The sequence below is a fragment of the Triticum dicoccoides genome, chromosome 4A, assembly GCF_002162155.2.
Source record: "Triticum dicoccoides isolate Atlit2015 ecotype Zavitan chromosome 4A, WEW_v2.0, whole genome shotgun sequence".
Lineage (NCBI taxonomy): Eukaryota > Viridiplantae > Streptophyta > Magnoliopsida > Poales > Poaceae > Triticum > Triticum dicoccoides.
In genome coordinates this window covers 375,153,316-375,166,429 of record NC_041386.1, presented here as the reverse complement: position 1 = coordinate 375,166,429, position 13,114 = coordinate 375,153,316, and the positions used below count along the sequence as shown (strand labels likewise).

The window sequence follows — 13,114 nt, the reverse complement described above, 5'->3', positions numbered from 1 at the left end:
CCGTCGAAACTAAGAAAAATCCTAGAAAATAAAATAAAAATCTAAAAATGCCAAAACAAATTTTCTCCATCTAAATAAAATATTTAGAACGAGATGAACATTTTCTTGGCCCTAAAATGCAATTTTGAAAACGTGTAATTTTTCTAATGCAAATAAAATCCAAATAAAATCAAATATTTGATTTTAATATTTTCCTCCAATATTTCAATTATTTTGGAGTCATATTATCTCCTCTCATATATTTTAATATGAAATATTTTCGGAGAGAAAAATAATTAAAACCAAAAGTCCTTGTTTCAATATTTGATAAAAATCAAATATGAAATCTGGGAAATCCCCAACTCTCTCCAAGGGTCCTTGAGTTGCTTAGGATTTCGAGGATCACGAGACGAAATGCAATAAAATATGATATGCAAGAATGATCTATGTGTAACATTCCAAATTGAAAATTTGGGATGTTACAACTTGACCACTAGATTGTGGGTGATATGGAGATGCAATTCTATGATTAACATCATACTTAGCAAGCATTTTACGAAAGGCACCATGAATAAAATGTGAACCATCATCGATCATTAAATATCTATGGACTCCAAACCTTGGAAAAAGAACTTCTTTAAGCATCTTAATAGAGGTGTTATGATCAACACTACTAGTTGGAATAGCTTCTACCCACTTAGTAACGTAATCAACAGCAACTAAAATATGTGTATACCCATTAGAGGAAGGAAACAGTCCCATATAATCAAAGCCCCAAACATCAAATGGTTCGATAACAAGTGAATAATTCATAGACATTTCTTGACGTCTACTAATATTACCAATTCTTTGACTTTCATCACAAGATAAGACAAACTTACGTGCATCCTTGAAAAGAGTGGGCCAATAAAAACTGGATTGCAATACCTTGTGTGCAGTTCTATCTCCAGCGTGGTGTCCTCTGTAAGCCTCAGAGTGACACTTGCGTAGGATCTGTTCCTGTTCATGCTCAGGTACACAACGTCTAATAACACCATCTACTCCTTCTTTATAAAGGTGTGGGTCATCCCAGAAGTAATGTCTTAAATCATAGAAAAACTTTTTCTTTTGCTGGTATGTGAAACTAGGTGGTATAAATTTAGCAACAATGTAATTAGCATAATCATCATACCATGGAGAAGTACGAGAAGCATTTATGACAGCTAATTATTCATCAGGAAAGCTATCATCTATAGGTAGTGAGTCATCAAGAACATTCTCTAACCTAGACAAGTTGTCTGCAATGGGGTTCTCAGCTCCCTTTCTATCAATAATATGCAAATCAAATTCTTGTAGCAAGAGAACCCATCTAATAAGTCTAGTTTAGCATATTTCTTTTCCATAAGATATTTAATAGCAGCATGATCAGTGTGAACAGTTACTTTAAAATCAACAATATAGGGTCTGAACTTATCACAAGAAAATACAATTCCTAAGAATTCATTTTCAGTAGTAGCATAATTTCTCTGGGCACTGTCTAGAGTTTTACTAGCATATTGGATAACATTTAATTTCTTATCAACTCTTTGTCCTAGAACAGCACCTACAGCATAATCACTAGCATCACACATAATTTCAAAGGGTAAATTCCAATCAGGTGGCTGAACAATAGGTGTAGAAATCAAGCCTTTCTTAAGTATTTCAAATGCTTCTACACAATCATCATCAAAGACAAAAGGAACATATTTTTGTAAGAGATTAGTTAGAGGCCTAGAAATTTTTTAGAAGTCTTTAATGAACCTCCTATAAAAACTGGCATGACCAAGGAAACTGGCATCTTTTCAATAGCATCAACTTTAGCTTTATCAACTTCAATACCTCTTTCAGAAACTTTATGCCCCAAGACAATACCTTCATTAACCATAAAGTGGCACTTCTCCCAATTCAAGACAAGATTAGTTTCTTCACATCTCTACAAAACTCGATCAAGGTTGCTTAAGCAATCATCAAAAGAAGTTCCATACATGGAGAAATCATCCATGAAAACCTCAACAACCTTTTCATAAAAGTCGGAGAATATAGCAGTCATACATATTTGAAAGGTAGCAGGTGCATTACATAAACCAAAAGGCATACGTCTAAGCAAAGGTACCGAAAGGGAAAGTAAAAGTGGTCTTCTCCTGATCCTCTTCCGACACAGGTATTTGAGAGAAATCAGAATAACCATCTAGAAAGCAAAAATGTGTATGTTTGGATAATCTTTCTAGCATTTGATCAATAAAAGGTAAAGGGTAATGATCCTTTCTAGTAGCTTTATTTAATTTGCGGAAATCAATTACCATTCTATAACCTGTAACAATTCTTTGTGGGATCAATTCATCTTTATCATTAGGAACAACGGTAATACCTCCCTTCTTAGGGACACAATGGACAGGACTTACCCACTGACTATCAGCAACATGATAAATTATACCTGCCTCCAGAAGCTTTATTATTTCATTCCTTACCACTTCTTTCATCTTAGGATTTAACCATCGTTGGTGGTCAACAACCGGTTTAGCATCTTTCTCCAATTTTATTTTGTGTTGGCATAGAGTGGGAGTAATGCCCTTAAGATCATCAAGAGTATATCCAATAGTAGCACGGTGCTTCTTCGGAGTTTTCAATAATCTCTCTTCTTCCTGCTCTGAAAGGTTAGCACAAATAATAACAGGAAATATCTTTTTTTATCAAGATAAGCATATTTAAGAGTACCAGGTAATGGTTTAAGCTCAAACACGGGATCACCCTTGGGTGGAGGAGGATCCCCTAGAATTTCAACAGGTAAGTTGTGTTTCAAAATAGGTCCCTGTTTAAAGAATACTTCATCTATTTTCCTTCTTTCATTCATAAAAATGTCATTTTCATGGTCTAACAAATATTGTTCTAAAGGATCATTAGGAGGCACAACAATAGAATCAAGACCAATAATTTCATATTTACTAGGCAATTCTTTATCATGGGGTTGGCTACGAAATTTAGCAAAATTAAAATCATGAGACATATCCCCTAAGCCAACAGTAACAATATCCTTTTTGCAGTCTATCTTAGCATTAACAGTATTCAAGAAGGGTCTACCAAATATAATGGGACAAAAGTCATCTTGTGGGGAACCAAGAACAAGAAAATCAGTAGGATATTTAACTTTCCCACACAAGACTTCAACATCTCTAACAATCCCAATTGGTGAAATAGTATCTCTATTGGCAAGCTTAATAGTAACATCAATATCTTATATCTCAACAGGTGCAATATCATGCATAATTTCTTTATATAAGGTATGAGGTATTGCACTCGCACTAGCACCCATATCACATAAGCCATGATAAAAGTGATCTCCTAGTTTAACAGAAACAACATGCATGCCAACAACAGGTCTATGTTTTGAAGGAAATATGCCCTAGAGGCAATAATAAAGTTATTATTTATTTCCTTATTTCATGATAAATGTTTATTATTCATGCTAGAATTGTATTAACCGGAAACATAATACATGTGTGAATACATAGACAAACATAGTGTCACTAGTATGCCTCTACTTGACTAGCTCGTTAATCAAAGATGGTTAAGTTTCCTAACCATAGACATGAGTTATCATTTGATTAACGGGATCACATCATTAGGAGAATGATGTGATTGACTTGAACCATTCCGTTAGCTTAGCACTTGATCGTTTAGTATGTTGCTATTGCTTTCTTCATGACTTATACATGTTCCTATGACTATGAGATTATGCAACTCCCGTTTACTGGAGGAACACTTTGTGTGCTACCAAACGTCACAACGTAACTGGGTGATTATAAAGGTTCTCTACAGGTGTCTCTGAAGGTACTTGTTGAGTTGGCGTATTTCGAGATTAGGATTAGTCACTCCGATCGTCGGAGAGGTATCTCTGGGCCCACTCGGTAATACACATCACTATAAGCCTTGCAAGCATTGTAACTAATGAGTTAGTTGCGGGATGGTGTATTACGGAACAAGTAAAGAGACTTGCCGGTAACGAGATTGAACTAGGTATTGAGATACCGACGATCGAATCTCGGGCAAGTAACATACCGATGACAAAGGGAACAACGTATGTTGTTATGCGGTTTGACCGATAAAGATCTTCGTAGAATATGTAGGAGCCAATATGAGCATCCAGGTTCCGCTATTGGTTATTGACCGGAGACGTGTCTCGGTTATGTCTACATAGTTCTCAAACCCGTAGGGTCCGCACGCTTAACGTTCGGTGATGATTTGTATTATGAGTTTATGTGTTTTGATGTACCGAAGGTATTTCAGAGTCTCGGATGAGATCGGGGACATGACGAGGAGTCTCGAAATGGTCGAGACGTAAAGATTGATATATTGGACGACTATATTCGGACATCGGAAAGGTTCCGAGTGATTCGGGTATTTTTCGGAGTACCCGAGAGTTACGAGAATTCACCGGGGAGTATATGGGCCTTATTGGGCTTTAGGGGAAAGAGAGAGGAGAGGTTGCGCCCCCCCCCAATGCTTAGTCCGAATTGGACTAGGGGGAGAGGCGGTGCCCCCTCCTTCCTTCTCTTCTATTTTCCCTTTCCTTCTCTCCTACTCCTACTACTTAGAAGGGCTCCAGTTCTACTAGGAAAGGGGGAATCCTACTCCGGGTGGGAGTAGGACTCCCCTAGGGCGCGCCATGGAGAGGGACGGCCCTCTCCCTCCTCCACTCCTTTATATACGGGGAGGGAGGCACCCTTGGAGACACAACAATTGATCATTGATCTTTTAGCCGTGTGTGGTGCCCCCTCCACCATAATCCACCTCGGTCATATCGTAGTAGTGCTTAGGCGAAGCCCTCATCGGTAGAATCATCATCACCTTCATCACGTCATCTCCCTCGAAGCTTTGCTTGATCGGAGTTTGTGGGACGTCATCGAGCTGAACGTGTGCTGAACTCGAAGGTGTCGTGCGTTTGGTACTTGGAGCGGTCGGATCGTGAAGACGTACGACTACATCAACCGCGTTGTGCTAACGCTTCCGCTTTCGGTCTACGAGGGTATGTGGACACACTCTCCCCTCTCGTTGTTATGCATCACCATGATCTTGCGTGTGCGTAGGAATTTTTTGAAATTACTACGTTCCCCAACATGTTTATCTTTAGTATCGGGTCTAGCAATTCTAGCAGCTTCATCACAGAAGTAAATAACATGCCCATCAATATTATCGACCAAGAGATCCTTAACCATAGAAATACTAGGTTCAACTTTAATTTGCTCAGAGGGTGTAGGTGTTCTGGTATTACTCTTACGAACCACAGTTGAAGTTTTAACATGATCCTTCATTCTAATAGGAAAAGGTGGTTTCTCAATATAAGCGGTAGGAACAATAGGATCAACATTATAAGTGATAGTCTTTTCTTCAACTTTAATAGGTTCAACTAATTTTACTTCGATGGGAGGATGATATTTAAACCACTTATCCTTAGGGAGATCAACATGAGTAGCAAATGATTCACAGAAAGAAGCTACTATCTCAGAGTCAAGTCCATATTTAGTGCTAAATTCACTAAAAGCATCGGTGTCCATAAAAGATTCAACACAATAAAACTTAGGTGTTATACCTGACTCTTTACCTTCGTCGAGTTCCCAATCTTCATAGTTGTGTTTAATTCTTTCCAATAAATCCCATTTGAATTCAATAGTCTTCATCATAAAAGAACCAGTACAAGAAGTATCGAGCATGGAGCGATTATTGATAGAAAGCCGAGCATAAAAAATTTGAATAATAATTTCTCTTGAGAGCTCATGATTGGTGCACGAATCTAACATTGACTTAATCCTCCCCCAATCTTGAGCGATGCTTTCTCCTTCGCGAGGCCAAAAATTATATATATAATTACGATCACGATGAACCAGATGTATAGGATAAAACTTCTGATGAAATTCCAATTTCAATCGGTTGTAGTTCCATGATCCAATATTATCACATAGCCTAAACCATGTCAATGCCTTTCTCTTCAAAGATAAAGGGAAGACCTAATTCTTGATAACATCCTCGGGCATACCTGCAAGCTTAAATAATCCACAAACTTCATCCACATAGATTAGGTGCATATCGGGATGTAATGTTCCATCTCCTGTAAAAGGATTAGCTAGCAGTTTCTCTATCATACCCGAAGGAATTTCAAAGTAAACATTTTCAGTAGGTTCAGTAGGTTGAGGAGCAACTCTTTGCTCTATTGGTCGCGGTGAAGATGCCCCGAACAAGCCCCTCAAAGGATTGTTTTCCATAGTAACAAGTGACAGTAAATTTCAGCACACTATATAAATTTTTCCTTACCAAATTCCACTTACCAAAGGCGCTTCACTCCTCGGCAACGGCGCCAGAAAAGAGTCTTGATGACCCACAAGTATAGGGGATCTATCATAGTCCTTTCGATAAGTAAGAGTGTCGAACCCAACGAGGAGCAGAAGGAAATGACAAGCGGTTTTCAGTAAGGTATTCTCTGCAAGCACTGAAATTATCGGTAACAGATAGTTTTCTGATAAGGTAATTCATAATGGGTAACAAGTAATAAAAGTAAACAAGGAGTAGTAAGGTGGCCCAATCCTTTTTGTAGCAAAGGACAAGCCTGGACAAACTCTTATATAAAGGAAAGCGCTCCCGAGGACACATGGGAATTATCATCAAGCTAGTTTTCATCATGCTCATATGGTTTGCGTTCGTTACTTTGATAATTTGATATGTGGGTGGACCGGTGCTTGGGTACTGCCCTTCCTTGGACAAGCATCCCACTTATGATTAACCCGCTTCGCAAGCATCCGCAACGGCAAAAGAAGAATGAAGGTAAACCTAACCATAGCATGAAACATATGGATCCAAATCAGCCCCTTACGAAGCAACGCATAAACTAGGGTTTAAGCTTTTGTCACTCTAGCAACCCATCATCTACTTATTACTTCCCAATGCCTTCCCCTAGGCCCAAATAATGGTGAAGTGTCATGTAGTCGACGTTCACATAACACCACTAGAGGAAAGACAATATACATCTCATCAAAATATCGAATGAATACTAAATTCACATGACTACTTATAGCAAGACTTCTCTCATATCCTCAGGAACAAACATAACTACTCACAAATCATATTTATGTTCATAATCAAAGGGGTATTAATATGCATAAAGGATATGAACATATAATCTTCCACCGAATAAACCAACTAGCATCAACTACAAGGAGTAATCAACACTACTAACAACCCACACATACCAATCTGAGGTTTTGAGATAAAGATCGGATACAAGAGATGAACTAGGGTTTGAGAGGAGATGGTGCTGGTGAAGATGTTGATGGAAATTGACCCCCTCCTAATGAGAGGATCGATGGTGATGATGATGGTGACGATTTCACCCTCCTGGAGGGATGTTTCCCCGGTGGAATAGCTCCGCTGGAGCCCTAGAAAGGTTCCACCTCGAGACGGCGGCACTTTGTCCCGAAAGCTTTTTCCTGATTTTTTCCAGGGTAAAAGACACCTTATACCAAAAGATGGGCATCGGGGGCGTGCCAGGTGGCCCACGAGGCAGGGGGCACGCCCCCACTCTCGTGGACAGTGGCTGGCTCCCCTTTGGTGCTTTCTTCGCCCAATATTTTTAATATATTCCAAAACTGACTTTCGTGGAGTTTTAGGACTTTTGGAGTTGTGCAGAATAGGTCTCTAATATTTGCTCATTTTCCAGCCCAGAATTCCAGCTGCCAGCATTCTCCCTCTTCATGTAAACCTTGTAAAATAAGAGAGAAAAGGCATAAGTATTGTGACATAATGTGTAATAACAGCCCATAATGCAATAAATATTGATATAAAAGCATGATGCAAAATGGACGTATCACCCACCAGGGCGCGCCCGGGGGGGGGGGGGCTGGCATGCCCTGCTGTCTTGTGGGCAGCAGGGGGCCCTCTAGTGGTTCTTTTCTCCATTATTTATCTTTTCTTCCAAAAAAATCGTCAAAGAGTTACGCTACATTTGGAGAACTTTGATTTCTGCATAAAAGACAACACCACGGTAGTTCTGCTGAAAACAGTGTCAGTTCGGGTTAGTTCCATCCAAATCATACCAAAACCATATAAAGTTATTGTAAACATGGAATGAATACTTCATAAATTATAGATACGTTGGAGACGTATCAACTTCCTCTTCTGAGAAAGGAACTTCTAGGATCTCATCTCTGAAGTATTGACTTTTTCCTCATCAGAGAAAAAGGAGGGGTTCAAATGAAAGCCTCCTATGTATTCTAATTTGAAAAGATCTTTATAGAAGTTACTAGCAATGTCTAGCATCCCTTTTGTATCAGTGACTGGCCCTTGGGGGCCATCTAGAGAGTGGATAATAGTTTTCCTTCTCCTTTAATTAGCCACTGCATGAAAATATTTTGTATTCCTATCACCTTCCTTAATATCCCTATCTCTGGATCTTTGTTTGGCTTTAATATCTTCCTGCAGCCAAATTTTCTAAAGCTCAGTCTGTGTGAACCCGAGTCTTGAAAATTCAGCTTTAGAGAGGGTCACCGTTTTAGATTTAATGTCTAGTTTGTCATATTCTTGTAGGAGGATTTTATTATACCTCCTAATTTGGGCCTTCTCATTGGAGCTCCAGCCTTTAATAATCCTCCTAAGTTTCCTGATTTTCTCTTGGCAGTTGTCCATGGAGGTGGCCCCAGAAGTGGGCTCATTCCAGATTTTGGCTAATTTGGAGAAGTCCTTCCCCAGTATCCACCATTTTCCTATTTTGTAATTACTACTCTTTGGTGTCTACCCTAGCCCAGATTCCCAAATGATTGGGGCATGGTCACTGCCACATCTAGGCAATGCATTGTAGGTAGCCAAAGGAAAGCACTTATCAGACTCAGTGTTACAGACTAACCTATCTATTGTAGACATTATCAGGTCCACTTGGTTGTCAGCCCAAGTGAATTTTTTGCTAGAGAGCTTAATTTCTAGCAAGCTCTAGATTTCAATCCAGGCATTGAAGTTACCACACCATCTATGGTTAATGACTCCATTACTCTTCTCCCTAGCATATCTTTCCAAGTTAAAATCACCTCCTATTGGGGGGGAGCACTCCATAAACAAAGAGTGAAGCTCCGAGATGAAGGCTTCGTTCTCTTCTTCGTAGGGAGATCCATACACAGTAATAACTCTAGATGTGCTATTCCCACCTTTTAATTTGAGGACACATCTGACAAAGAAATCAAGGCATGACCAACAAATAACCTAAAAATGTCTATATCTACTCCCATCAGGATGCCACCAGTAGAGCCTTTTGATGGAAGGTGATGCCAGAAAAAAATCCTACATCTAACTAATGATTTTAAGTAAGAGTCAGGGAAATCCTCTTATTTGGTTTCTTGGAAGCCCAAGATAGAGGTATGACTCTTGTTGATAGTGTCTACTATGAGGGTTTTCCTCTCTGGGGCAGCTACCCCCTAACATTCCAAAAGATTGCATTCATGCCTAGTCTTAAGGTGCTTGCCCCGTTTGTTTTTGCAGACTAGATTTCAAAATTCTTCAGAATTGAGAGACTTTCTATTATCTATTCCTATATTACCAGTACATCTAATAGGGGTTGTGAAGTCTGAAGCAAAACCAATAGTTCTGTCAGAAATCAGGGAATGAAAAGCAGAGATATTGACCTTATCTACTACATCAGAATCAACATCAATTTCAACCTTTTGAAGCTAATGTAAGAAAGGCGGGATTATTGAAAAGGGAAAAGAGATGTTTTCATACCATGCTCTTAAGTGCTGCCATATCCTGCGATTCTTTAAATTGTTGAGCCTTCTGGAGGATGGTCCTAGTATGACCTGCATTTCTGACACTTACCCTAGGGGCTTGAGTGGGGCCCCATGTTTTAATTTTTCTGGCCTCTTTTGCTTGGAGGGGTGGGAATTCTCTCTCATATTGCTTCCCCTGAGCAACCAAATCTTGCTCCTCAGCCTTCTCGGACAGCTTGACCTGGAGCTCCTCTTACAGGCCATCCCAATCTTCTTCAGTGTCAATGTCATCTTCATTCCACTCTTCCATCTCTCTCAGCAGTCGAAAGTCATTTGCAGCAGCACTGTCATTGCTCAAAATGAAGTCAAGAGCATTAGACCTGGCTTGTTGCAGATTTTCTGGTGCCTAGGATTTCAGGAGGGATGTAGGGGTGGCTGGTTCCAGGGCTTCTGATCACAGACTGTGATTAGATGTTCTAGGATCTCCTCCCCCAGACCCAGTGTTGGAACCATCATCAGAGCCAGTTTTTGTGCTTTTGTGAGATCCTGCATCACTTGTGGTCACCTTTGGCCCTTTATCTGTTTCCATGGAGACTTGGGTACTGGCAGTTGGAGGTTCTTGCACAATAACTTCATTATCATCTTGTGGTGGCTCCACTTCCACCCGAATCTTGTATAGCTTTCCTTGGATCCCAAATACTTTTTTCTGTGGTATCCTTTTGTAGTCTTTGCAAGAGATCTTGACTCTGATTGTTTCATAGAAGCTTTGAAAGTTGTGCAGCCAGTGAACATCTAGCAACACTCCAAAATTTGATGTGATTTGGTCTAAGAGAGTCCTCATACCTTTTGAGGTTGAGTTCCGTGTGTTTCAGCCAGACCTCCTGAAGCTCATCTTCAGCAGAAATATTACCCAGCCATAGTTTCACTTTCACTATTGTGTTTCCTTGATGAGTCCGAAATAGGGGTATCTAGCTATCTGCTCCACATAAATTTCTGGGGGAAATTTTAAATTTTATCAAGAAAGTTCACTCACCTAACATGCTGATAGGCCATGGCCAGTTAGTCTTGTAGATGCTTGCAAATTCCTTAACAAGTTCTTGCTTTTTGTGACTTCACCCGATTCTTTTTTTGTTCAAAAAAAAGACTTCACCTGATTCCACAAACACTATGCCAACATCTTTTAGCCAGCTCTGGTGTTGAGCATTCACATCTGACAAATCAAGGTGGTAGAATCCTAACTACAGTCTTATTCCTTCCCCGTACCGTTCACCCGTGGTCACCTTCACCTCTACACACGCGCAGTCTCTCACCGCATCTCCGGCGACAGTGTCGAAGCCATATTATCGCTGTGTAGTCGGGTGACTACACAGGATTTTGACAAGTCAAAAGCCTTTTCTTAGGCGTAGCTCACAGTTAAGTAAACAAGTTCTGGAAATTGACAACTTGTCATATGTTTTGCTTGAGATTTGGTAAGTCTATAGCAGAAAAAAGCAAGTCCTAATTAATTTCCCAGATCAGCAGATCCTCAAATCACGGGATGATTTCTTTAACTTCTTCCCTTTTCACCTTTGTATGTACATGCTGCAGATGGAGCACTGATGCTGCCCACCGCCAGGAATCACCAACGTGAGAACGTCTACATTGACTGCTCCACAGTACTGCACCTCCAGCGACCGGTGAGCGCACCAAGCCCTTCCCTTTTTATTCCACCTTTATTATATTTTCTTCTTTCTCTTCCTATTTTTCTGCTCTTCTTAAGAATTTAGATATTGTTTTTTCACTTGTCAGGTCTCAAGTTTGGTAATGGTGTGTTCAAAAAAGTTTGGTAATGGTAAATTGATGATTATGTTTGAAGTTAAGTATGCTATTTTCTGTTTCTATTTAATTTTTCAATAGTAAAGTTTGACATCACTAGTTTAGATCCTGGCACCGCCACTGTCCGGCGACCACCGACCACCTCCGGCCACCGCTACTCCTTCCCTCTCCTGTGATGGCGCCGCGCGCCGGCGGTCAGACCTACGGCTTCCCGATCTACTGCGCCTCCTGGCTCCCACTCGCACACATCATCAAGCCCTCCCCATCCGCCGACGATGTCGTGGATACGGACGCGTCCCCGGCCCCGTCCTCCCCACCTCCGCCCCCCATGGTGGCACTTGGTGGAGGCGGAGGCGAGGGCCGGAGCGGCGTGCCCAACGCGCTGGTCGTCGCCGCCCTCGACCCCGGCGCTGCAGGGGCGCCTCCAGCGCTCTCACCCGAGCCCGTGAGCAACCCGTGCCCCCTCGCTCTCTGATTTCACTAGATCCATACGGATCATGGGAGAGATTTACATGCTGATTTGTTGCTGTTGTTTTGGTGATGGTGGGGTGCAGGTGTTTAGGCTGGGGACAGAGGAGCAGGTACCATACAGGATGGCCGTACACCCCCGCGGCGATGGCGTCCTCTGCGCCTTCCCCAACGGCTGCAGGTACTTGAGTCCTTGGACATGTGACGCTGATGCTCGCTAGTGCATTCGTCTGTCGTGAATTTTGATTAGCTCAAAATCTCCACAATGTGTGCGATCTTTAGTGTTACCCTGTGGGTTAATTGTTGTTAACCTGTGGTTCACATGGTATGTATGCTTAGAAAGTTAGAATACTTCGGTGAGTCCGGTACTCCGTTCGATATGGGGTGTTGTGGATGTGGGTTTATATGCTGTAAATTCTGATTAATTCGACCATAATATAATTAACCTATCATATTACAATATAGTGTTCAAGACTTCTAGTAACATACAATGATGCCTCCTGATAACCCCATAATATGCTTGAACTGTCGGTGTAAGCACTGTGCTGGATTTGTTAGTATAGCTTATTTCCTGATTGTAGCTAAAACTCGGGGGCACCTGTATCTGTTCCATCTTGTGATGTTAAGTTCATTTCAGTTGTTGGGCCCATCTCATTGGCCTTATCAACGAGCAGAACTGGGCTTGTTGTGGTGTCACTGTAGATGAACTGGTGGTTAATTAAGTTTTAACTGCAAAACATTCAACTTTATACTTCTTCAATCTTATTTTATTTTATAATAAATATACCGTTTGTCTTTTTTTCTGACTGATTTAAGCACAATTTAAGTCAGCCCTTTGGTTCAGCAATTCTGAATTCTTACCATGTGCCACTCGCATAGGTTGGTGCGGTGGGAATCACCAGAAGGAGATGATCAACATAGCCTAGTTTTGAGATCTGACCAGGAGGCTCTAGTGAAGCTAAATGATGTTGGTTTACAGTTGGCTGTGTCATTCAGCGGAGAGGGCTCAATACTTGCCACCGGTGGCGAGGTAAATGAAAGTATTATAGTGTTATGCATTTGCTTATCTTACCTATTATTTCCCTTTTTTGGTTCCA

General features: G+C 40.8%; 1 protein-coding gene across 2 annotated transcripts in view; it reads left to right on the top strand.

Moving 5' to 3' along the window:
- The first annotated feature begins 11,321 nt into the window (after positions 1-11,321).
- Positions 11,322-13,114, top strand: part of LOC119285952 (SEC12-like protein 2) — a 4,716-nt gene continuing 2,923 nt past the window's right edge. The window contains exons 1-4 of one of the 2 annotated variants that reach the window (XM_037565283.1): positions 11,322-11,410; positions 11,523-11,994; positions 12,104-12,198; positions 12,897-13,047. In XM_037565283.1, coding sequence (XP_037421180.1) covers positions 11,725-11,994; positions 12,104-12,198; positions 12,897-13,047 — 516 coding nt within the window. In that variant the 5' untranslated portion in view covers positions 11,322-11,410; positions 11,523-11,724. The remainder of the gene's footprint in view (positions 11,411-11,522; positions 11,995-12,103; positions 12,199-12,896; positions 13,048-13,114) is intronic. The other variant, XM_037565282.1, reaches the window with a different exon arrangement.